Source organism: Podarcis cretensis (assembly GCF_951804945.1).
Source record: "Podarcis cretensis genome assembly, chromosome: 14".
Classification (NCBI taxonomy): domain Eukaryota; kingdom Metazoa; phylum Chordata; class Lepidosauria; order Squamata; family Lacertidae; genus Podarcis; species Podarcis cretensis.
Genome location: NC_137183.1, coordinates 39,197,586 through 39,223,758, shown reverse-complemented (window position 1 = coordinate 39,223,758; position 26,173 = coordinate 39,197,586). Strand labels below are relative to the sequence as shown.

At 45.6% G+C, this 26,173-nt stretch overlaps 1 protein-coding gene across 2 annotated transcripts; it reads right to left on the bottom strand.

The window, feature by feature from the left end:
• Positions 1-188: 188 nt before the first annotated feature.
• On the bottom strand, positions 189-25,973 carry LOC307202417 (uncharacterized protein). 2 transcript variants are annotated; one of them, XM_079952350.1, is made up of 14 exons: positions 25,496-25,973; positions 20,440-21,475; positions 19,848-20,067; positions 18,864-19,021; positions 16,796-16,897; positions 15,113-15,319; positions 13,619-14,169; positions 11,415-11,718; positions 8,458-8,659; positions 6,989-7,119; positions 6,090-6,200; positions 4,263-4,460; positions 3,547-3,640; positions 189-391 (listed from the first exon to the last, which is right to left on the bottom strand). In XM_079952350.1, the coding sequence occupies exons 2-14, from the start codon at positions 21,314-21,316 to the stop codon at positions 328-330; spliced, it is 3,219 nt and encodes a 1,072-aa protein (XP_079808476.1). In that variant the 5' UTR covers positions 21,317-21,475; positions 25,496-25,973; the 3' UTR covers positions 189-327. The 2 variants fall into 2 exon arrangements, with proteins under 2 accessions (XP_079808476.1, XP_079808477.1); XM_079952351.1 differs by having other exon boundaries at positions 15,122-15,319; positions 25,496-25,972.
• Positions 25,974-26,173: the final 200 nt, after the last annotated feature.

The following is a 26,173-nucleotide window of genomic DNA, read 5'->3' as shown; positions in this document are numbered from 1 at the left end:
CTGCATACACAAAACAAAGCAAAATCAAGGCTGTGCACTATGAAAGTCTGCAAAACAGCCCCCTCCACACCAGATACACAAGAGCAGTGGGGAGACAAAGCAGAAAATGTCCTGGAAACACTAGTTTCATGCATCTCCAAGTAAGGATGGGAAGTAAACAAATAACAACAATAAATAAACCCAGGGCTTTTCAAACGTCCAATGTTACATTCTTGGTCCGTGTGTGCAATTGCTGGACAACCAGCACAGCTGCTTTTCAGAGGTTTTTGCTGCTTCTCATCAGTTACAGAAATAGCCTTTTCCTGGTGAAGGCTGTTCCCAGGAGAGTCAGAAGTCTGCCATAAACTCACAGCGGTCGTTCAGCTCAATGGTGGTGTAATTCTGAGGCCGTCTGGGGTGGGGGGGAAATACACACAGACACCAGAGGAAATAAGTTAAAGGAAAGTGGCATGACTTTTATTTGTTTAATTGGACGGGGAAGCAACGCAAAGCAACCGTTAATTGCATTGCTCCGCGTACAGTGCTTTCATTATTGCAAACCAGAACATTTTGTAACAAGGCTATGCATTTAGAAAAATACTTCCCTGGTTTTTGCTTACAGAGTCTGAACACACTGTAGATTCCAAACGGGTAGAGCACGGTATTTATTCTTAGAATCAGAAAACTGTAGAGTTAGAAGGGACTCAAAGAGTAATCTAATCCAACCCCCCTGCAACTCAGGGTCTTGTTCCTGAATTGTAGAACAAGACCAACTCCATGTATGAAGGGGGCCTAATAAACACCCCTATGTCTGCACAGATCCAAATATCAGCAGGCAGCCCTTTTTCCCTCCTGTTTGTTTATGGCTGGAAGTGGCGGCAGATGGGCGGGCTTGCTGCTAAAGAAGGATGCCACTGATGTTAGCTCAATGACAGAGCATCTGCCTTGCATGCAGAAGGTCCCAGGCATCTCCAGGTAAGACTAGGAGAGAGCACTGCTTGAAACCCTGGAGAGCTGCTGCCATCACTGCAGAGACAATACTGAGTTAGATGGAGTCGATAGAAGGCAGCTTCCCATGTTTGTCTGATGAGCATCAGGCAGCCACCTATATGTTGTGGGACCACAACTCCCATCATCACCCCTGGCCTTTGGCCATGCCAGTTGGGGCTGATGGGAGCTGGAGTCCAGCTACATCTGGAGAACACCACATTGGCAACCTCTGCATTCCCCATTTGGGCACAAAAATCACGATGTCTGTTGCATGCACCAAAAGCAGCAGGGTGGGGGGATATGTCAGGAAGGGCAGCTTAGCAGCTGCTTAAGGGTGGTGCCTGCTGATGCTGAACTTGAGACAAGGACCAAGGCTGAGCAAGAGAATGAGAGCGTTGTGGTGGAGAATTGGGGAAGTCAATTCATTGCACAAGAGCATCAAATCCACTTTAATTGCACAACCTGCATTTGCCAGTATGTGATTTGAATCCACCCCAAAGCATCTATTTTCCCCCACACTTGCATCGCCCCCCCCCCCCAGTTGATAGCAGAGGAGGAAAGCATTAAACCTTCCCTCCTACAGCTTTGTGGTCCCTATTTGGAACAACACAGAGAGTTGTACCCATTGTTAGTCCTACTCAGAGTAGACCCATTCAAAATATTTATTATTACACACACACCCTTCATCCTAAGGTCCCAGGGCGGGTTACAACATTAAAACACAATATTAAAAACAGTCTAAAACAAGTTCCAAACATAAAAAAGAAAATGGCTTGTAAAACTATACACCTCCAGTGTCAAAAGCAGGGGGTAAAGAGATGCCTTGTCAGCATTCACCAGAAGCTGCACAATGAAGGTGCCAGACACACCTCTGTGGGAAGGGAGTTCCACAGCTTAGGGGGCCACCACAGAGAAGGCCCTCTCCTGCACTGCTTCCTCAGCACCTGAAAGGGTCTGTAGAGAAGGATGTGGTCTTTCAGATATTTGGGGCCTGAGTCATTTAGTCATTAAGACATAGTCCACTTATTATCATTAATTTCAATGGGCCGACTCTGAGGAGGACTTAGTTGGATACACCCCAGAGCTTCAATTTCTTTGAAGACAAACGAACACCTGATATCGCTTCAAGCATTGGATTTAAAGTAACGTAGAGTTAGTCCCTTATACCCAGAAAGCTTTAAAGCATTTCATTTCCTGAAACAGGCTGAGAAGGAGATTTGCCATGCTAGAGTCTGAAAAACCCTGCTGTAGACAGACAAAATAAAGAAACACAGCAAGAACAGACACACAAAGGGGTGGAGGAAACGGGAACTTGAGTTCTGGGGAAGCTTGTTGAAAAGCCCCTTTGGGTTTTTTTAGTTTAGTTAAAACATTTTAAGCAGCTACTGCAACATGCTTGAATTTCCAAGTGAGGAAGCGGAAAGTTGCATGAAGTAAAATGGGGTGAGGGGAGGACCATTAGGATGGATTCTGCATAATGCACACAAACTTCCCTTGTAAATTTACATAAAGAGAACCCTACCATAAAGGAGTGTGACATTATAACTAACTGAGCCTAACATGTTTGTTAGGGGAACTGTAAAACAAACACATTCTGTACTCCTGAGGAATTAGTTTGTAACAGAGTACATGGAGAACACAGAGTGCTTTGTTTCACGTTTTTAAGCAAAACATGTTAGGCTTAATAAATTACAATTTATTGCACTGAAGATTTGAGGAACTCTTCTTGTTCCTTCTTAGCTGATTCTTCTTTTTCTCCCTCCTTTTCTTTCACAGACAGCTAGGCAATGGCTGCCTCTGGATGGTCATATCTCAGCTTAATAAAGCAAGACAGGAATGAGCTTTGTGCCCTTGCATTCAAGAGACCTTATGTTTTCTCCGAACCAAGAAACTATGGTTACCACCTTCAGAACAAGCCAGGATCTTAGATTAACTTCTAACCATGGTTTAAACTCCTGGCTTGCTCTGAAGCTAGGAACCATTGTTTCCTGAAAAATCAGGAAACAATGGCCAATTGGAAACTTCTGCATTGCGTTCAGGTGTGCCACAAAGGAAGGGGAGAAGAGGCTTGTTCAGATCATTAGACATTAACATAGTAGGTCTAATGTAAATTTATCTTTGCTAATTTTTTTTACTGCTTTTATACAGCAACTCCACTTTTTGGAAGGCTCACTAAGCAAAAAATGAAAATCAAAACTGGAAATGCAACATTAAAATATGGTATAAAATGATAAGAATGAAAACATATTGGAAAGCAATTTTAAATTAATTTTTTAATTGAGCCTGCCTCAATTTCATGGCTTTCCGGTGCCAGGAAGAATGAGTGCCAATTACCCACTTTTACAGTCCATAATTCCCCCTTCTAGGTGGTCTCTAGTTGGGTGACAGATTAAGAACTGTGCCTTTGCCACACATCTCCCAAGCACTAGGAGAGCAGATGGGTAGGGGGGCTGTGTATGGCAGAGTAAGAACTGCAGTGGAGTTTCAATCTGGTTTGTTAGACCCTCCAAAATATGCAGGGGGCTCAGGGAAAAGCTGGCACACAAACCAGAGAGCAGAACTGCCGTTGCTCCTTACCTTTTGATGCAATAGATAGCTGTTCCAGCTAACAGCAGTACAAGAAAGATGGACCCCACAACAATGAGAGCAATCTCCCAGGCTTGAAATGAAGCTAAGAAAAAAAGAAAAGGAGGGGGAATCATTATTATCAGTCTGTCTTGGTGAGCTCCCTACAGCTTTGGAGAAAGCTTTCTAGAGACATGTTCAATTTCAGGCATCTCAATAGAGCACCACTGCCGAACACTGCAGACATTACTGCATCCACTAAAAAATGTATTTATTAAAGGTTACTTATTAAAGGTTTGTAAACAATAAAATGATTAAAACCCAACTTAATCCTTACCTTTACATACATAAAGGTAAAGTACATATAAATGTATATATTTAATATATTTTCCTGCTACACCACAATGATCACTAAGCAACACGACCTACAGGTGAATTTACATCCTCATTGTCATTTGGTGCATGCAGGTAGCAGAGAATCTACGCAGAATAGATGCTAATCTTTCCAAAGTATGCAATGAGGATAAACTGTTCATCTATGTATCTTCCCACCCAGCCACCTCCACCTCCCAACATGATATTTGGAATGTTTTGATTGTTTTGTAATAGTTAGCTTGTTTTAATGTTCTGTCAGTAAAATTTAATTTTAAAGTCAAACAAAATAATTTGGGCGCCTCTCGTGTTGCCACTTCCTCGCAGCTATTTGGGCCGTTTCCCCATCCGCTCACCCTGAGACCTCTGCACTGTTTTTCCCCGAGATGCACATGCAGCGTTCGCTTTGAGGGGCTTCCCGTCCACGGCAAAGGGGTGGGGACTTGAGGAAAAGTGAGAATGCCACTGAACGAGGCGCTGACGCTGCTCAGGTGACCTGGCCCACACCTGGCCAGAGACTTTCAGGGTGGAATTAAGGCAGGTGAACGTAACCCCTATATGAAAAGACAAAAAAGAGGAGCGGGGGTCTGGTTCAGTTCAGAAGTACCAAAGAGAGAGGGGGGCGGGGTTATATAGTATCAAACCAAACCTAGGATAGGGCTGTAACAGAAAGACAAGGTTGTGTGAAAGAGGAGTGTCTACAGATACAGTGGTACCTTGGGTTACATACGCTTCAGGTTACATTTGCTTCAGGTTACAGACTCCGCTAACCCAGAAATAGTACCTCGGGTTAAGAACTTTGCTTCAGGATGAGAACAGAAATCGTGCTCTGGTGGCACGGTGGCAGCAGGAGGCCGCATTAGCTAAAGTGGTGCTTCAGGTTAAGAACAGTTTCAGGTTAAAAATGGACCTCTGGAACGTATTAAGTTCTTAACCCGAGGTACCACTGTGTACATAAACACCAAGATCCTTTGCCCCTGCTTCACTCCTGTTACCTTCACTCTTCAGATTTTTATTTTATTTGTTTTTACACCTTTCTTCTAAGGAGTTCTATTTTTATCTCCACCATTTTTACCCTCACAACGATCTTGTGGGATAGGTTAAACTGAGAGCTATTGGGCTGGCTCAAAATCACCTGGTGAGTGTCATGGCTGAGTGGGGATTCGAACCCTGGTCTCCCATGTCCTAGTCAAGTATTACACCACACTAGCTCTCAATATTTCCTATTTCAGTAAGTTGCACGCTTTATTGGATGCGAGTTGTTGTTGTTACATTTCTATCTCACTTCCACTCCCCCAAAGAGCTCAAGGTAGCATACACAGCGCTCTCTTTCTCTCAATTTTATCTTCACAACAACCCTGTGAGGTAGGCTAGGCTGCCAGACAGTCACTGACTGAAGGTAATTAAGCAAGCTTCATGGCTGAGGGGATTTGGTCTCCCAGGCCCTAATCCAACACTACTTTACACTGGCTCCAGGTGACTCGTATACCTGCCTCCATTGTAAATGCTGATTTTGTCTGCAGTTTCCTCACAATTCCGATGGGCTGTCTGCTTTGTTTGGTCTGTTTAAAGTGCCATTTGTACAATTGGAGCTGCATCTGCACCATACATTTAAAGCACTTGAACTGCTTCCCCCCCCCCAAGCATTCTGGGAATTGTAGTTTGCTAAGGGTGCAAAGCATTGTTAGGCAACCCTAAAATACCGAAGCTGAAAAGAGCAGCATAAAACGCTTCAGGCCAGCAAACCAAACCACAAAATCAAATGTATCACAATTCTTTTAAATAAATAAATAAATAAATAAAAACCAATTTAAAGTAGCAGTATCAATTTAAAATCCATCCAGTTTTCTTTAACCAAGGGTAGATTTAAATACAATAGTCTATTAAGCCTCCTCTAAAAGAAAGCAGGGAGGAAAACAAAAACACCTCTCAAAGGAGATATGTGAAAATTATTTATACAAGGGAAGGGGAACCGTTGGCCCTCCAGAGGTTGCTGAACTATAACTCCCACAAGCCCCAACAAGCAGGACCAGGGATGATGGGAGTTGAAGTTCATCTGGAGGGCTAAGGGTTCCCCACACCTGACTCATATAAACTTCGTGAGCTGCAGCAACAGCTGTCTGCACTAGGCAGCTAACAAATCTTAAGTTCCTATGAAAGTTTGATGACATTTTGACACAGACCGTGTAGATAGCATTGGCAGATGCCACAGAAACAGCTCTCCTCCATGGATCTCACTAATGCTTGCTGGAGACTTGCCAACATCTGTGGGTTCTGAGGCCACATGGAACAATCTGCCAGGAGGAGGAGGAGGAATTAAGAGATATTGAGCCAATCCCCTTTGCAACAACGTGGTTCATGCAAAACACACAGCAGAGAGAGTCCATGCTCTTTTCTTTACTTTTCTTTAAAAAAACAATCTTTAAAACAAATATTTCTTTATTAAACATTTCTAAGGTACAAATTTAAAATTAAACAAATGCAAAGGGTGTGTTATGAACATAACAGACATAGGACAGCAGTCTTAACATTTCCCTCCCCCTTTATGTTTTCTTTACAGGGTTTCTTCACAGTTTTTTATTCATCGTCACAACCACCCTGCGAGGTGGGTTAGGCTGAGAGGTAACAACTGGCCCAAGGTCACCCAGTAAGCTTCATGGTTGAGTGGGGATTTGAACCCTGGTCCCCCATGCCCTAGTGCAGGGGTCAGCAAACTTTTTCAGCAAGGGGCCGGTCCACTGTCCCTCAGACCTTGTGGGGGACCGGACTATATTTTTTTTTGGGGGGGGGGAATGAACAAATTCCTATGCTCCACAAATAACCCAGAGATGCATTTTAAATAAAAGGACACATTCTACTCATGTAAAAACAAGCTGATTCCCGGACTGTCCGAGGGCCAGATTTAGAAGGCGATTGGGCCGGATCCGGCCCCCAGGCCTTAGTTGGCCTATCCATGCCCTAGTGTGACACTGTGGCCACATTGGCTTTCCAGAATACACTGCGTGTTCTTTTGTTTGGAGGTCAGCAGCATCCTAAATCACCTTTCCACTCTCACAAGAAAAAGAAGATAAGCTTCTCTTACTGGGGGTCAGCAGGCAGATTTCAAGATTCAGGAAGAGAGATTCCTGTGGGCAGTGATTCTCCGAGGCAGGAGTGGGGTCAGAGACTGCATAGATTTTGTCGCAGGAGGGACAGCGGCTCAAGGACAGCGGTCTGCAAAAGAAACAGAAAATCAACGAGAGTTCCCCATGGGATTTCAAAAACATATACATTTATTTCAACTTGGCATCAATTTATTGCATATGTTAAAGAAAAACAACATAATCAACAACCTTCCCCCTTCTACTTCGTAAAATCATAGATCTATAGATTTGGAAGGGACCTCGAGGGGCAGCTACTCCAACCCCTGCAGTGCAGGAATCAAAGCTACATAATCCCTGACATATGGCCATACAACCTCTGCTTGTTATTTGAATCCATTGGTTTGCATCCTACTTTCTGGAGCAGCAAGAAACAGGCTTGGCCCATCTCCTGTGTGACAGCCCTTCCCATACTGAAGATGGCTACCATACCACCTCTCAGTCTTCTCTTCTCCAGGCTAAGCATATCGAACTCCCTTGTTTTCCATACACTTTATCATCTTGGTTATCTTCCTCTGTACCCTTCTTGTCAATATCCTTCTTTAACTGCGGTGCCCAGAACTGGACACATAAATAAGTCACCTGGAAGTGACCCTAGCTTCCTTTTCCATGAAAAGTGACTTCTTGTTACATGCTAGCCAGAGGTCAAGGGTTGGAACAAACATTCAGGAATTGTGGGAAAGGAAATGAACTCTGGCTATGCAAGGGGAGGGTAGGACTGCCTGCAAGCCTGAGGATTTGTGTGGGATCCTTCCTGCTGCTGCATGCAGTGGTAAACCATGGTGTAGCATTATGTGTGTGAACATAGCCATACTCTCTCCTCTTGTCATTCTTTAAGTCTGTCTCTCTCCAGGTCCATAATTCCTTTCTATGATCAGCGCCTCCTTTTGGCTCTTTATTAAGAGGTAAAGCTAACTTCACATGCTAACCAATTGGAGGTCCCATAGATAGCACGATGGAGTCACAACAGGATGCAGCCAATTACATTTTGATATACAGTGGTACCTCTGGTTACGTACTTAATTCGTTCCGGAGGTCCATTCTTAACCTGAAACCGTTCTTAACCTGAGGTACCACTTTAGCTAATGGGGCCTCCCACTGTTGCCACCGTGCGATTTCTGTTCTCATCCTGAGGTAAAGTTCTTAACCCGAGGTACTACTTCCGGGTTAGCGGAGTCTGTAACCCAAAGTGTTTGTAACCTGAGGTGTTTGTAACCCGAGGTACCACTGTAGAATAATGTCAGAAAGCAAGTTCTGAATAATGACTCGGTAGAGCCTTTTGCCCCTGTTCACAGCCCTTCCCCATAGCCAAAAGGAAGAGAGGACACATTTTAATTTTTTTGTTTTTGTTTTTTTGAAAGAGCACTCCCAATATTGGGATAGAAATGCAATAAACCAAGAGCTACCTCACCTGCCTCCTTCCCTAGATACAAAGTGGATCGGTTCAGAAAGACGAGGATGAGCTTGGCTTGCACCCGTCTCCCATGTATAAACTGCAACATCTTTGAGGTGCTCCTCCATAGTGCCATTAAGAGCATGCCTGGAGAGTGCCACAGAATGAGTCACTTGTTGCAAGGAGGGATTGCTCCAAACAGAGGGCATCACATATTGCTCTGGAAACACAGATGGTATAAACACTGTCAAAACCAAGGAATGTGTGAGTCTTCTCCTTCCTGCTTCTTGACAACTGAAGAGTTAGGTGGAGAACCTGTGGCTCTCCAGATGTTCAAAATGGCCTCTACCCATTGGCCAACACGCATCTCTAGCTTGCAAAGTATGCCACCACATCCACACGCGCATGAGAGATGAGAAAGGGCCATAGTGAAGTGTTCTATCCCTGGCATCTCCTGGCAGGACTGGGAAAAGACTCTTGTCCAAAACCCTGGAGAGCTGTTGCCAGTTAGTGTTGACAATGCTGAGCTAGAGGGACCAACGATCTGACTCAAGACAGTCAAATCTCAGTTCCTGAAAGCATGGGGTAACTGTGCCCCTGAAGGACCAGGTGCGCAGCCTGGGAGTCATTTTGGACTCACAGCTGTCCATGGAAGCACAGGTCAAATCTGTGTCCAGGGCAGCTGTTTACCAGCTCCATCTGGTACGTAGGCTGAGACCCTATCTGCCTGCGGACTGCCTCGCCAGAGTGGTGCATGCTCTGGTTATCTCCCGCTTGGACTACTGCAATGCACTCTACGTGGGGCTACCTTTGAAGGTGACTCGGAAACTACAACTAATCCAGAATGCGGCAGCTAGACTGGTGACTGGGAGCGGCCGCCGAGACCATATAACACCGGTCTTGAAAGACCTACATTGGCTCCCAGTATGTTTCCGAGCACAATTCAAAGTGTTGGTGCTGACCTTTAAAGCCCTAAACGGCCTCGGTCCAGTATACCTGAAGGAGCGTCTCCACCCCCATCATTCTGCCCGGATGCTGAGGTCCAGCGCCGAGGGCCTTCTGGCGGTTCCCTCATTGCGAGAAGCAAAGCTACAGGGAACCAGGCAGAGGGCCTTCTCGGTAGTGGCGCCCGCCCTGTGGAGCGCCCTTCCAGCAGATGTCAAAGTGATAAACAACTACCTGACATTCAGAAGACATCTTAAGGCAGCCCTGTTCAGGGAAGTTTTTAACGTGTGATATTTTACTGTATTTTTGGTTTTTATGTAAGCCGCCCAGAGTGGCTGGGGAGGCCCAGCCAGATGGGTGGGGTATAAATAATAAATTATTATTATTATTATTATTATTATTATTATTATTATTATTCTATTTTGGAACGTTTTAGCTCCTGAACGCTGAAAACCTGGAAGTAAGTGTTCCAGTTTCCAAACGTTTTTTGGAAGCCAAACGTCCGACGGAGCTTCCGCTTGAGTGCAGGAAGTTCCTACAACCAATCTGAAGCCATGCCTCTGTTGTCGAACATTTTGGAAGTCGAATGGGCTTCCAGAATGGAATATGTTCGATAACCGAGGTTTGACTGTATAAGCAAGATTCCTAAGTGTGAGGAAGGCCTTGTCTGCCCTCTACATTTAAAGCACCATCGTAGCACTTTACACAGCCACAACTTCCTCCAAAGAATCTTGGGAACTGTAGTTTGTTAAGGGTGCTGAGAAAGGCTAGGAGACCCCCTATTCCCCTCTCTCAGAGCTGCAACTCCCAGAGTGGCTTAACAATAAATTACCCCTCTTAAGGAACTCTGTGAGGGAAATAGGGGTCTCCTAACAACTCTCAGCACAGGGACGCAGGTGGCGCTGTGGGTTAAAGCCTCAGCGCCTAGGACTTGCCGATCGAAAGGTCGGCGGTTCGAATCCCTGCGGCGGGGTGCGCTCCCGCTGCTTGGTCCCAGCGCCTGCCAACCTAGCAGTTCGAAAGCACCTCCGGGTGCAAGTAGATAAATAGGGACCGCTTACCAGCGGGAAGGTAAACGGCGTTTCCGTGTGCGGCTCTGGCTCGCCAGAGCAGCGATATCACGCTGGCCACGTGACCCGGAAGTGTCTCCGGACAGCGCTGGCCCCCGGCCTCTTGAGTGAGATGGGCGCACCAACCCCAGAGTCTGTCAAGACTGGCCCGTACGGGCAGGGGTACCTTTACCTTTACCTTTTAACAACTCTCAGCACTCTCAACAAACTAACAGTTCCCAGGATTCTCTGGAAGGAAGCCATGGCTGCTAAAGTGGTACAATGCTGCCTTAAATATATAGCGCAGATGGGCCCAATGTCTCTCACACAGCAGGGGAGTTCGTTAATAACATTACCCAACAGGGTGAATGGTATGGAGCTTTCTGTGCAATCCACACTTCCTGTGCAATTCACATGCACTCCTCTACAGCCCGAGATTGAAACCTGGTAAATCAGCTGCCAAGCTTTTGGGCTGCATGTGATAAAGGGGCCCATTAAGCTTTTCAATTTGTGGAAGCTGAGCAGAAAAAGGTTACCTGTGTGTCAACTATGGATAGGGTAGAAATTCAATTTTTGTTTGCATTTTATTGAGAAGCCATCTAATTTGCACTTCTCAAATCAATATGCAAACCAAAACACACCTGTCTTCTGAAACCTACACTTCTCCAATTTTTGCAATATACTCTTGTAAAGTGTGGACAGTTTTTAGCAAGTTAGGGGAAAGTGTGCATAAAAATGACTATAGTAGTGAAAACATACAAAAATGAATTATGGGAAAGTGATTAGGGGGGAAACGTATATTAGTTAAAATTGCATTAATAACGTGCTTATTAGGAGGTATCTTCACTAAAACATGGCTGAATTAAAATTTGCAGATTGCTTCAGAAATGTGGAGAAATGAATTTAAGGTTGGGGAAAAAATGAGAAAGTGACAGACGCTTGGACTGACAAATTCATCCATCCCTAGGGTCAATGTCATACCGTGAGGCTTGATAGTCTTGGACTGTCCTTCTGGCATGATGAGGAACAAACCATTGCTTCCAAATGTGCCTTGCAGGTGAATAGTGCTGTATGGTATGGCATTGTGCCCAGAAAAGAACATCAAGGTGTACCCTTTCAAGCTGACACCAGGATTCCCTTTCAGCTCAATGAATCGGTACAGAATGGTGTGGTTGGCCATGCCCAGTTCATTGATTATGACTGAGTGGTTCTGGGGAGTTTCCTCTGTGGAATTTGAGCCAGGAGGTGGGCAAGCATTTTCCTGGGAAGGAGTCATTTCTGTCACCTGCAGAAGAAACCCACAAAGACTTGCTAGGCCTGAAATATTACATATTCTAATAACGTTTCTAACCTCTGTGCATTTGGTTTTAAAACAGACTTGGGTTGTAAGTTGCTTTTGGAAAGGAAAAGCAACTGATACATTGAATAAATGATAATTAAAGAATAAGTCGAGGTGTAGAGCAGGGCTTCCCAATCTGTGGTCTATGAGCGTCATTCATTCATAGAAAAAAGGGCTTATTGATGGCTATTAGCCACAGTGGGTAGTTAGAGGCAGCAATGTTTCTGAATACCAGCTGCCGGAAACCAGACGAGGGAAGAGTGTTATTGTGCTTGAATCTTGTTTGTTGGTGTCCCACAGGCATCTGGTTGGCCACTGTGAGGACAGAATGTTGGACTAGATAGGCCATTGGCCTGATCCAACATTTCTTTTCTTGTGTTCTTATGCTAGGTGGCCTGTGGCATATCCGTATTAAACACTCACAACAGAGAAAATTGACTTAGTCATCAGAGGCCTTATCCCAGCAGAAAATATTGTCAGCGTGAAATTTCTTCCATTTGATAAGGCCCAAAACAGAGTTGTGGTGACCTTTAAGGACTGGTCGGTAACTAAACAAATCTTGGACAAGAGGGACAGGCTCCAGAGGGCTGGGCTGTTGGTGACCCGCCTATTCGAAGAGTCCAGCGTTCCACCATCTCTCTTAGGAACACGCAAGCCTACTAGTCTGCGCACAGAATTGGAAATGGCTTCTGAAAACTACAAACAAGTCCAACCGGAGGCAGTCAAAATTTCCAAACAGAAGGCTAAGCTCCAAAAAATTTTACTACCTTCCAATGAACCCAAAAATGATACCTTAAATGAAAAGGAGCTGCTCTTTTTAGCCTCCCTTGAGCAGATTCAACAGTCCCAGGATGCGTTAATAGCTAGGTTACAAACCATTAAAAAATCCTTACTCCTCCAAGGCTTTCCTGCTCCTTTGGAATTTAATTATGCTACTAACACAACAAAGCCCTTATCCAACGAAGACTGGACACAGTGCTGATTCCTGTCCCCCGAAGAAATGGGTATTAAACACTCATATTGATTTTTTTTTAATTGCATTTTAATTGCTTCTTTTATTTCTTATATTGTATTACTCTCTGAATTACAGGGAATTCAATCTGTCATACAATATCAGAAAGAAAAGAAGCAATAAAAATACAATAAAAATCATGTTGGATCTAGAACAGCATATTACAATTACTGCAATGGGCAGAAAAATCATTAAGTGGTCTACCAAGATGATAATAAATTCTTAAGTGGTGTGTGGAGAAACCACACTGTAGGGATAAAGTATCTTGGAGGTCAGGAATGATGGGAGTTGCAGTCCAACAACATCTGGAGGGCAGTACATTGGCTACCCCTGGGTTTAGGGTGATGGGCTATGACTGGAGAAACACAGGTTCAAATCCCCACTCAACAATGAAGCTCACTGGACAACTTTGGCTTGTAGGGAGGATAAAATGGGGGGGGGGGGCTTAAGGCATATTTGCTGTCTTAAGCTTGCTGGAGGAAAGAAGGGAGTCTACAGCTAAGGTTTCTCATGCAAAAGATCCCAAAGTTTAACCCCCAACATTTCCAGGTTAGGCTGGAAAACATTCCTATCTAAAAGAGATAGCACTTGCCAGTCACTGCCAACCAGTGAAGAGCAGCCTTTGACAACCTGGGCCTTCCAGATGTTTGAGATTTGGCTCAGGCGATGAGAATGGTAGCCCCAAACATCTGGAGGGCACCAGGTTGGCAAAGGCTGGTGCAGAGTCCACCCTGCTGCCAACAACACTGAACTAGAGAGAGCAATGGGACATGTCAACTTCCAGCGTTACACCTCAGGGCTCCTTCTGGCCAAAGTCAGCATCCTGCCACTTACCTGAAAGCTGCTGTGGTCTCTCGGCCGCAGGCTGTAACATCGGCTGAGGGACTCGTCTTGGCTGCTGTGAGAATCATCTTCAAGCAGGACCTTCTGGCCTGGGGCAAGAACAGCAAGCAGCTTGTCGGCATTGTCTGAGCCCCGGGCCTTGTAGACGAGGGCATCCACCAGCCCCACATTGGTTAGGGGCATGTTCATTTTGTAGGTGGCGTTGGGATTGCTGCGGTAGAGAGCCACAGCGTCCAGTCCGTTCTGGATGGTATTGTCAGGCAGTACAATCTGGGGCTTGGGGGTCACCCCAGTGCTACCCACCAGGAAGTAGCCTTGCTCATCGGTCCTGTAGCCCGACAGGTTTATCACCTTGTAAGCCAAATTGTTCTTCCCATTGTAAAGCACAAGCCAGTAGCCCTGGAGAGCAAATGGTGCTTCCCCAGGATAGAAGAGCTCAATGTATTCCGTGTCCTCTCGGCCTCCTGGGTTGTCTGAATTCACTTCGTTGATAAGCAGCTCAGTCAAGGGAGTTGCTTTGGTTGTCCTTTCCAGCACGAACACTTTAAAGAGCAAAGTCACATCACACTGAACATATAGAAGTTTGGTTTTTTTAAGAGAAGTAGCAGGATCATGCCAGCCCCACCCCCCTTTGCTGGTTTCTGGACCACAACAAATGCCTGGCGATTCCAATCCTTAGGGTTTGGCCCTGTTTTTTCGAAGGGGACTCTGTTTTCACCATCAGAGGCCATTCTCCAAGTGCTCTCTCTGAGAAAGGTTAGGAGGATGGCAACACTAGAAATGGCCTCCTTGGTAGTGGCTCCCTGTTTATAGAATGTTCCCCACAGGAAAATATGCCTGGCACTATAATTGTCTGGTTTCAGACACCAGGCTGAATCATTTCTGTTGACCCAGGCCTTTGGTTAATTGGGAGCGTAGTGAGGTATGGGTTTTTGACCTGCTTTAGCGCTCATATTTTAGTGGGGTTTTTCCGTTTATACATTTGGTGGGGGGAGGTGAGCATGTTTAGATATTGTGTTTTATTTTTGTTTCCTACAGGGTTTAAATGATTTTTAATGCTGTTAGGTCACTCTGGGGCATTCCTCCCTGTGTGAAAAGCAACAAATAAATAAAATAAACAAGCAGCCTTACAGCTGGCATTGCTCAGGAATTCTAAGAAACCAAAAACCAGTTATTAAAACCAGTGCAGTTTTGAAAGAGTCAGTCCGCCATCTTGATTCAAAATGGCGTCCAACTGCATCCAAACACAGACAAAAAGCTGCTCCTCAACCTCAGCAACCAGCATACCAAAATCCTAAAATATATAGTAGATAAATAAATGCAGCTAAAATAAGGAGGGAAATACACTCTTCACACGATTTAAAAAGATATTTTCCTTTGCGGGGAATTACCCCTTTCAAAGCTGAACCCTAGCAAAGCCTGGCTTTCCCTAATGCATCATTGCCCAGCCGTACAGCACCCATGTGCCTGGTGTTTCATCATTACCTGGAGTACCTGGAGGCCTGTCTGTCATGTTAGCATCTCTCAAGCAAGCCTTCACCGCCGTTCCATTCCATTTCCCAAAGTGCAGCACCTCCCTGCTCTCAATGAGAAGCGAGAAGGCCTTCAGCAGGCTGCTGAGTTGCTCTGTCGACCTGGCTGTCAGGAAAGCAGTGAAAACCAGTTGTGGGCCTTGACAGGCTACAGCAGGATCTGAGGAGAAAAGAAAACCAAAAATGGAAATAACCTTCAAGCTACAGCCCTGGATTTCCACAATGTCCTCGGAACTTTCTAAAACCGGTGTATCTTCATTCAGGACTTGCCTAATGGAATTGCATTCCACAATGGTGGAGCCACCACCAAAAGGGCTAGGCTAATATTAGAATGGGATCCAGAACTGTGGGGCCACCACCACTAATGCTGTGTTCTGTGTGCTCAATAGCCTAAGTACTTTGGGAGGCTGGTGCCTCAAGAGGGCTTCAGAAGTAGATCTTAAGGTACAAGCAGGTATGAATGAGACAGCCCTTAACAACATAAGAAGGGCCTGCTGGTTCAGGCCAAGGGCCCATCAAGTCCAGCATCCTGTTCTCACAGTAGCCAACCAGATTCCTGTGGGAAACCAGCAAGCAGGATTCAAGCCCAAGATCACTCTCTCCTCCTGTGGTTTCCAGTAACAAACATTTAAAAGCATTGCTGCCTCCAAGTGTGGAGGCAGAGCATAGCCATAATACAGTGGTACCTCAGGTTAAGTACTTAATTCATTCCGGAGGTCCGTTCTTAACCTGAAACTGTTCTTAACCTGAAGCACCACTTTAGCTAATGGGGCCTCCTGCTGCTGCCGCGCCACCGGAGCCCAATTTCTGTTCTTATCCTGAAGCAAAGTTCTTAAGCTGAAGCACTATTTCTGGGTTAGCAGAGTGTGTAACCTGAAGCGTATGTAACCTGAAGCATATGTAACCCAAGGTACCACTGTAGTGAGTAGCTATTGATAGCTTTTTCCATCATGAATTTGTCTCCTCATGTAGCCGGTCATTTTAAGATGGGTGTATTGATGGCTTCTGTATTCTTAATGTGAGCTGATGAATGTTTTTCACCCTTTTCTTTCTATTTCCTTCTCTTTTCTTTCTTTGTTAAATTTTATTTTTTTAAAAAATACACCCAAAATGTGTACATAGAACACACACAAAAATGCTGCTGAATTTCTGAAAGCACGTCTAAAAAATAAATAAATTGCAAAATGATGAGTAAATGTGGAGAGTGAACTTAAGATAGTTCCCTGTGAAGAGGGATTTATTGTAAAACCACTCTGAATAGTGTAGCTCTGTGAGGGGAAAGGGGTTCTCCTAGCAATTCTCAGCACCCTTAAGAAGCCACAGTTCCCACGATTCTTTCAGGGCAGCCACAACTCTTCTAAAGTGGTATCATAGTGCTCTAAATGAATGGTGTGAATGTGGCCCTAACTGAATATACTGCGAGAAGGGGAAATGGTAGCATTGTTAGAGGCCTCCTGGTTTGGGGGCCCTGACAGATGCCCAAACTTACCACCCCCTAAAGATGGCCCTGGTTTAACCCTTTGTCCTGCCACTCCTCTCCTCCACTGTTCGACCTTTAAAATGTTTAATAATAATAATAATAATAATAATAATAATAATAAAGCTCAAATAGGCTTATATATTACAATCACTTTACCTTTGAAATAAGCAGGAGATACTCCACAATTGCATCGTTTATCCAGGGCTTGGGACAAAAATATCTGTATCTTGCTTTTCTCCAGGGACTCTTCCTGACAATCTTAGGAAACACAAGACAACGTTGCAGCATGGGACAGATGCACATATGTATAAGTTGCAGTGATAAAAACTGCTAGCACGGTTGCAAAGCTAAGCAGGGTCCAGTACTGTTTCAAACTGGATGGGAGACCACATGTTGAGATTCTTGCATTGCAGGGAGTTTGACTAGATGACCCTCGAGAGTCCCTTCCAACTCAACAATTCTATGACTCTATGATTAGCTTTTCCTTTTTCTACATATACAGTGGTACCTTGGGTTAAGTACTTAATTCGTTCTGGAGGTCCATTCTTAACTTGAAACTGTTCTTAACCTGAAGCACCACTTTAGCTAATGGGGCCTCCTGCTGCCGCCATGCTGCTGGCGCACGATTTCTGTTCTCATCCTGAAACAAAGTTCTTAGTCTGAGGTACTATTTCTGGGTTAGCGGAGTCTGTAACCTGAAGTGAGGTACTATTTCTGGGTTAGCGGAGTCTGTAACCTGAAGCGTATGTAACCCAAAGTACCACTGTACTGTATGTTTAAAGGGTTGTATCCAGTGGAGGCAAATGAGACACTGCCCTACCACCCACAGTCTGCCTCCCCCTGCCTGCCTTGTTCTTGCAACCTGCCTGTCAGCCTCCTGCTCCTTACTCTCACTGTTGCCTCTTACAGAACTCAGCAAGAATAAAGATGGCTGCAGAACTAGCATTGGTTGGCTCTTTCATTGGCTCTGGCACCTGCCTCCTACTTTTGGGCTCCCCGACTTCCTATTGCAAATATCCAGACAACCAGCTTTATTCATTTCTTCTTGTGAACGTACCATCCCATGCCACCCTTGGTTTGGTTTAGTTTTCATGAGTTTGTCTCATGACGTTCTACTTGGTTATTTGGGTTATATGGATAAAATTCAATAAAAAATATTGGAGGGAGGGTGCGTGCCAGTTCCACAGATGGAAGCAGTTTAGATCAAAGCATACATAGCCCTTCTCCCCCGCCCCTTACAACCACCCATTTTACTTTACAACAACCCTGAAGAGAGGCCTTTTGTGTAGCTTAGGCTGAGATGGTGGCCAGCTCAAGGTCGATGAGGGAGTTCATCATCTGAGTGGGGATTTGAATGTGAATCTTCCTGGTCCACAGTCTGAAACTCTAACCACTGCACCATTCTGCCTTTCTGGCACAGAGCCTAGGGCTTGCTGATCAGAAGGTCGGCGGTTCGAATCCCCGCGATGGGGTGAGCTCCTGTTGTTCGGTCCCTGCTCCTGCCAACCTAGCAGTTCGAAAGCACATCAAAGTGCAAGTAGATAAATAGGTACCGCTTCGGCGGGAAGGTAAACGGTGTTTCCGTGCACTGCTCTGGTTCACAAGAAGCGGCTTAGTCATGCTGGCCACATGACCCGAAAGCTGTACGCTGGTTCCCTCGGCCAATAAAGCAAGATGAGTGCCGCACCCCAGAGTCGGCCACGACTAGACCTGATGGTCAGGGGTCCCTTTACCTTTTTCTTTTTAATCAATGCTAACATCTGCACCAAGATCCTTGCGGCTTTAAAACACCAACACCAACGCTGTCAACCTGGAGGCTGTCTAACTTCTAGAGTTACTGAAGATTATGTTCAATTGATTGATGTTGTACATATATGTGTGCATGCTTATTAATGAAATACCTGTTCTAAATTACTACAATGAATTTGGGACTTCATACAGAAGACAACAAAAAAACTGATCAATGTTGTACATGTATACATACTTGCCTATTAATAAGATATCTGTTGGGAATTACTACATTGAATTTGGATTTTCATATGGAAGACAACACAGTCAGGAGGGCATGGGTTTTTTTTGGGGGGGGGGGAGTTTTGTGGGCCAAATAAGGACACCAACTGATTCAGGCTAGAAATTCCCAACCCCTACCATACAGCCATTACGCTAAGATCCCAAAGTGACTGACCCGCACTGCTTTGATTGATCTGGAGGCTGCAGCACCCACCTGCAACTTGAAGGCAGAAGGAAATGGTTTGCCCAAAGCGTCTCTTGGGACAGTCATTGAATTGCCCAGGCGTGGGCTTGCCGAGAGCATAAACGGAGGGATCCCGGGCGATGGAGCAACAGACACAGCGGTTCACAGATGTATCATTTTGCTGGGACCTGGTGGAGATTAACAGGGTGAGAAGCTGAGTGACTAATCTTACGCTATAGACTGGGGCCTAAATCATTTAATGCTTTAAACACTAGTGTGAGCACCTTAAATTGGGCCTGGAAAGAATTGGCAACCACTAGATAGTTGTCTCAAACTAAGCCCTATACAGTTAGTTCTACTGAATTTAAGCAGCTTAAGTTAGTTTCATCTGCAGATTTCAATGGGTCTACTCTGAGGAGGTCAAGCATTAGATACAACCCAAAGTAAATAGATCACTTTATGCAATATGTCCCTCACTTGCATGTTTGTAGCTGGGCTGCCTTGCCACCCTTGGGCTCCTTTGGGACTGACTCCAACTACAAAAGCTGAGGTTGTTGAACAGATTCTTGGCCTGGAGTATTGTTCACTGGAGGTTGAGAGAGCTTGTTGCTGTTATTGATATTACTGTTGTATCTTTAGTTTTAGATCTTATGATTTATGTGGAAATTGTTTCCATTTGGTTATGTACTTTTTGATGCATTTTATTTATTGTTTATGACTTCTGTTATGTTTGTAATTATGTAAATCTTGTCATGTTGTAAGCTGCCTTGAGCATAGTTTCAGCTATGGAAAGGCGGCATACAAATAAAATAATGATAAATTTCTGAACTTTTCTTGATTTTATGGTTTTGTCTTTGAGGGGGTTTTCTTACAATCCAGTGGTGTATAAATTTATGAAATAAATAATATAAATTCAATAAATAAAATAGCTGCAGAACATGGAATCTGGCGGTGTGGTGGGCTCCCTTACTGGAAAGGAAGGCCACAGAAATTCCCTGCCCTTCTTTTTCTCACCTCTCTCTTGCATGGAAGAGGGGCTTCCCGGGAGTCAAGACATCTTGCAGCTTCAAATCAGCACTTTCAGCTGTAGAGTACACCAAGGCATCCAGGAGGTCTGTTGCTGACACTGCAGCCCCCACAGCAAAGCTGGCAGGGGTCCCTCTGTACAGGGCAACAGCATTGGCACCTGCCCTGAGGAGGGGTCTTCTAGAGTTCTGTGGGAATGGCAGGTCAACTGGAGGTCAAAGCAAGAGAAGAAAAATGAGGGTTTATTCCTATTAAAACAACCTGTTAATCAGCCCAAGGAAACACCCACATGGACACACAATGCCATATTGCTAGAGACGGTGCTCAGATTTATCTTGCATTCCATTTGCTTTCCATCGGACTACAACTCCCATCATCCCTAGCTAGCAAGACCAGTGGTCATGGGATGATGGGAATTGTAGTCCACAAACACCTGGAGACCCAAGTTTGGGAAACCCTGGTCTGGACAATACTAAACTAGATGGCCCAACAGCTTGACTTGGTATAAGACATCTTGCTACACATTCCACCCTTGGTATGTGAGAGGATGCCAACGCCATGAGCAGCAGCCCAGCCCTACCTGAGGAGTTGAACTGGCCTGGGCCAAGGAGAAGCAGCCCATCAGGGGATGTCTTGCCATGCACCTCCATCACAAAGTAAATCTCTTGGGTGCTCCCCTCAATCAACACCAGTACCAAGCCATCTACTTGAGTTGAAGGACGGCCTTGTAGCTCGACAAACTCAAACTCTCCAGGGGACGACACGATGTTAACCTCGTTGATCAACACAGCTGATTCATTCAGCTGAGAAAAAGGGATGCAGTGGTTATCCATGGCTGGGGTAGGCGCACCCACTTGGAAGAACCAATGAGAATCTGTCCCTTGGCATCTTTCCAGTGCCTCATCTGTGGTCCTGAAGAAAGGGTCCTCCAGGAAAGGCTCCACACCTGGGGTCAAAACACGGACCAGCTCATCCGCTCTGTCACTCATTTTAGACTTATGGACCAAAGCATCCACCAGCCCTTCGTTGGTGACAGTCATTCCTTCATGCAGCTTCTTTGCCCCAAAATAGAGTGCAATAGCATCTGGCCCATTCTGGATTGTGTTGTTAGGCAGGATCACCGATGGCTTCGGAATGACCGTAGAGGACCCCAAGATGAAGAAGCCTTCGTTATTGGTGGAAAAGCCCCCGAGATCCTGAACTTTGTAGGCCATATTGCCCTTGCCATTGTAAAAGACCAAGGAGTAGCCATCTAGAGGGGTCTGCTGGCCACTTGTGTGATACAACTCCACATACTCCAAGGTGTCGATTCCTGGGTTATCTGCATTGACCTCATTAATGCGGAGCATGTGCTCTGCCTTCCGTTTCTTAGGGTTCTCAGTGAGGCTCAGAGAATCCACCTCATTCAGCAAGAAGCACACACAGAACAGAGATGCCAGTAATAGGCCAGGCCCCATGGCTGCAGAGGCTACCAGCTCTCCAGGGAGGAGAAGGGTGTGGTCCACTTTCCAAGAGAGCTGAGCAGGATGGAGGAGAAAATGGCAAGAAGAAGTTTGACTCAGTTTGACAGCAGAGCCTCTCAGTCGTGACCAGCTGAAGGTGTCAACATGCTGAATCTAAAGGGGAGAGAAAGAGGGAAACACAAAGATGGTGGCGAGGAACACAATGCTTCCCTTTAGTTTTAAATTTTGCAAAAGAAAAAGGCTGTATGTTACTGCCAAGTTAGGCGTTACTTGTCAAGTAAGGTAAAGGTAAAGGGACCCCTGACCATTAGGTCCAGTCGTGACCAACTCTGGGGTTGCGGCACTCATCTCGCTTTATTGGCCGAGGGAGCCGGCGTACAGCTTTCGGGTCATGTGGTGAGCATGACTAAGCCGCTTCTGGCGAACCAGAGCAGCGCATGGAAACGCCGTTTACCTTCCCGCCAGAGTGGTACCTATTTATCTACTTGCACTTTGATGTGCTTTCGAACTGCTAGGTTGGCAGGAGCAGGGACTGAGCAACGGGAGGTCACCCCGTCGCGGGGATTCGAACCGCCAACCTTCAAGTCCTAGGCTCTGTGGTTTAACCCACAGCGCCACCCACGTCCCACTACTTGTCAAGTAGGCATGGAAAATTAAATCACTTTCTGTTTCTCTCACTTTTCTCATTTTCTCAGTCCCCAGATTTCCACATCAGTTTGTGCATCATTATTTTTCTAAAGGTTCTCATGAAAATTCATCATGATTTCAGTCATAGCTGTCAACGTTTCCCGTTTTTTAAAGGGAAATTCCCTCATTCCGAATAGGATTCCTCACAAGAAAAGGGAAAAGTTGACAGCTATGGATTTCAGTACGGATTTCCTGTAATGTGCAGATTTTTGTGCCATTTTCTCTAACATCCACACTTCTGCAAATCAATTACCTCTAATAGAATATGTTTGACAACAACTGGAGACCCAGGGTTGGAGAACATTTCCCTAGTATGTGGAACTTTGTACATTACTTGTGGCTGGAGAACTGCATTGTAAAATTTGGGAGAGCGCAAATTTTGAAGGATAGTTGTTTTTGCTTTGCCTGTGTCAGAAAGTGCAAATATTGTAAGCTCGCTTTTAAATGCCAAACTGAATCGAATCCACACACACACCCCAACCACTGCTACTTCACGTTAGGCATCATTGACTAACACCACAAACAAAAATGATCTGATGTAGCAGTCATGAAAGGTGCTACGTTGGAAAATGCAACATATATGGAAAATATCTCCACCACATAAAAAGAGAGCCCTGTGAAACCTTCAGGTCAAAAGTTCACTATGACAGTGTGTTTTACATTGAAAAGGGGTGTTCCATCAGCCACACTGAACCACAAACAACTGAAGAGGCATGACAGTTTGGCTCCAACAGCTGTTGACCTTTTTATTAAGAGCTGATCTTAATCCAATTAAGCCTTTTCTTTTTTTAAGAGAGAAAGCGTTTGGGAAAGAAAGGAACATGTTTATGTGCTGTGCTTCAAATCACTCTTCCCACTTTGTCCGTTGTGGGTAACACAACCCACTGAATATTTTGGAAAATTGTAATCACAAAGGGTACATATCCCCTAGCACCTATAAAACCAGAATTAAAAACACTTCAGATTTTCCTGCACGCCCAGGTTTTTGCACATGTAAGCCTAGAATTCTGTAATGTTATATAACAAGGCTAGAAAGCTGCCTTGCATGAGCTACTAATAAGGAAATAAACAAATTTGATTTTACTCCTGCCTTAGGCAAGCTCTTCTCTATCTCTCAGTCTACCGCTCCCTCCAAAATTAGGATAATTATATTGACCTACCTTACAAGGTTGTTGTAAGGGTTATAAAATCGTATTCTTTATTTAAAAGCATTTACATACTACTTAGTATTTCCAAAAACTCTAAGCAGTGTACAGTGCAAAAAACAAACAATATGTCATTAAAGCAAAAAGAAAACCTAAAATCAGTATAACAGCATACTGTATAGGCAAAAAAAGGTGAAGGACCCTTGGATGGTTAAGTCCAGTCAAAGGCGACTATGGGGTGTGGTGCTCATCTCGCTTCAGGCCGAGCAAGTCAGCGATTGTCCAAAGACAGCTTTCCAGGTCATGTGGCCAGCATGACTAAACCGCTTCTGGCACAACGGAAAACCTTGACAGAAACCAGAGCGCACGTGTCAGAGCTGCCTCTAGGTCCCAGCTCACAGAGGACCAACGCTAGGCTGTCGTAATGTACAAAAGTCTTTATTGAAGTTCAATTTCCATTTCAAAGCCGCAGCGCGCAGCCCTACATCTTAAACCCTAGATCGGCGAAGTCCCGTCTGAGTCTCCTCCCCTCTGACACCAGTTTAAGATCCTAGCCCTGCTCCACCTTTTCCGCTGCTCTCTCCTCTTCTGGGTCCTCCTGCCCGCTGGGGCATTGCCCTTTCTGGACTCTTCCGACGCTGAGTCGCTTAGCTCCTCCCCCTGCCTCCTGCGGGCTTTAGGACCCGGTTCCCAATCCTCATTCTCTGCTGTCCCGCGCTCCTGTACATTTGAACTTGCCTCTCGCGCCAGCCCAGTGACCTTTCTCCTAACCGTTACACTACTTCGGTCACTGCTTCCCTCTTCCGGGATACTGGCCGGATCTGACCTCCCCTCCGTTGTCCGACTTTCTGATGGAGGCGTGGTCAGCCCTGCCTCATCTTCTCTCCCTGGTGGGGAATGCACTGGCCTCGATATTTGGGACTCTTCCCCCCCACTCTGCTCTGGTGGGGAAGCTGGTCCTGATTTCCAACTACTGCTCTGGGAGTCCCTGCTGCCCCCTTGCTCCTGGGGCGTTCCCCTTGGGAACCCCCTACCCCTAGCCACTGGCGCCCCCTTCTGTGAATCTTCCGATTCGCTGGAGAGGCTCATGGAATCCCTCGGTCCACTGTCCTCTTCTCCTACGCTCCCCTCGGATTCTTCCCCTTCGCTCTCCATCTCCTCTCTTCCCTGTGCCTCTGCTCCTGAGCCCCTGACAGCACAGAAACGCCATTTACCTTCCCGCCACAGGGGTACCTATTTATCTATTGCACTGGTGTGCTTTCAAACTGCTAGGTTGGCAGAAGTTGTGACAGGAGCTCACCCTGTCGCACAGATTTGAACCATTGACCTTCCGATCAGCAAGTCCAAGAGGCTCAGTGGTTTAGACCACAGTGCCACCCACATCCCTTATAACAGCATACAGAACAAAAACAACCCCCCCCCCCAGAGAAGTCAAATGCATAAAACATGGTGCAGTCTTGTGGGTTTGGGAAAGCCTGGGCAAAAAGATACATTTCCCAAAGACATCTGAAATAATTGATAGCTGCTGCTTCACATATGAGAGAGGGGCAGGCATTGCCGGGGGTAGGGCCCCAAGTAGAAATACCCTAGATAATCTAAGCTATTTTATAAAATGCTGCCTATGCTAAAAAGATGCTGTCTAGAGTATCAAAATGCAAAACTGTAACTAGTGGAGATAGTCTTCTGCTTCTCTGACCGGCAGGGAAGAAAAATAGTAGAAAAATCATTGGCAGTGGGACAATTTCAGTTATCACTAAGCCAGGATGGTTAAGCAGCTAAGAGTGTCAAACTAGGACTGGGAAGACCCAGGTTCCAATTCTCCCCCAGCCATGGAAATCATTGGGCGAGCCTTGGGCCAGTCACATCTCTCACCTAAGATGTGTCAAACAGGGTATGAATCTGCCCCTAATGAAGCCGTGCCGATGTGAACAACTGGTGGAAGGTTGGGCGGTGGGAAAGAACCGGCAAGGTATGAAGGTGAGGAACAACTTCACTGAGCTCTAAGGCCCTAACGTGAGCACACACCCCGTTAATGCAGTTTTAAAATATTCAGTGAGCTGGACAAAGCTCCCATTAAAATCAACGCGAAAAAAGTCAGCTATCTACTTCAGGCAAGCCGCACGGATTTTCAGAAGTTCAACGAACTTCCAAGTGGCTCTGATCCGCTCCTCCGGTTTTTTCCAGCAAAGAGAGGTTTTTACACAGCCAAGTAAAGCGGTTTTGTTTTTCACTCGGCCTGAGTTGGGAAACTGGGTTGTGTGGTTTTGCAACGCCAGGCAACCCACGAGAAGCTCCCCTCGCGAAATCTGGACCAATTTCACGACTCCCTCTGCTCACTTACCTCCTCGAGGAGGGGGACCCAATCCTCTCTGCAACCCGACCCGATTCATTCAAGGCTTGCAAAAGCGCAACCAGATTTCAAGCAACACTTTTTTCTTTCTTTCTTTTCAAAAATCGCACCTATCCCCCACCCTGCGCGCTTTGCAAGAGGAAACACGACGCTTGCAAAAAAAGCGTCTCTCTCTCTCTCTCTTTTTACGAAAAACGGGGCGAAACGAAAGAAGACTCTACTGTATATACTTTTTGGGGTGGGGAGGGGACGTGAACCAATATGTTGCGGTTCTTGCTGGATCCTCCTCTGACTTTATAAACACGCGGTTCTCTTCTCGCGCTTACTCAGTCGCCAGCCACTCAGCCCCAGCCTAGCTTTGCAAAATCGCCCATTTCTTAGATCTCGGTCAGTCCTCCTCTCCCTTGCAAAGAGAACTTTTCTCATCCAAATGAACCAGGAAAAGGGGACAGGATTGGGGAGGGGGTCGGGTGCCTAACAGTGGCTTCTCCAGTCTCCTCCCCTTTCCTTCTGTAAGTTGATCGGGGGGGTCTAATTCACTCCAGGTGGAAAGGTTTGTGGATTTTAAGGGATAGTGATCCGTTTTGAGGACACGCAAAAATGGATTGATTTATATAGCAACGGGCTGGAACTTGGAAGTTTTTGTCCCTAAAGCACATCCAACACACA

Bases quoted from the DNA above. Each gene is read 5' to 3' on its own strand.
- LOC307202417 (XM_079952350.1), bottom strand. From the start codon at position 21,316: ATGGGGCCTGGCCTATTACTGGCATCTCTGTTCTGTGTGTGCTTCTTG. The intron at 4,461-6,089 runs GTCTGTGTCAAA...CTTTTCATATAG, and splicing joins CTGCCAATGCTATCTACACG to GGGTTACGTTCACCTGCCTT. The intron at 392-3,546 runs GTAAGGAGCAAC...CCCCCACCCCAG, and splicing joins GCTATCTATTGCATCAAAAG to ACGGCCTCAGAATTACACCA.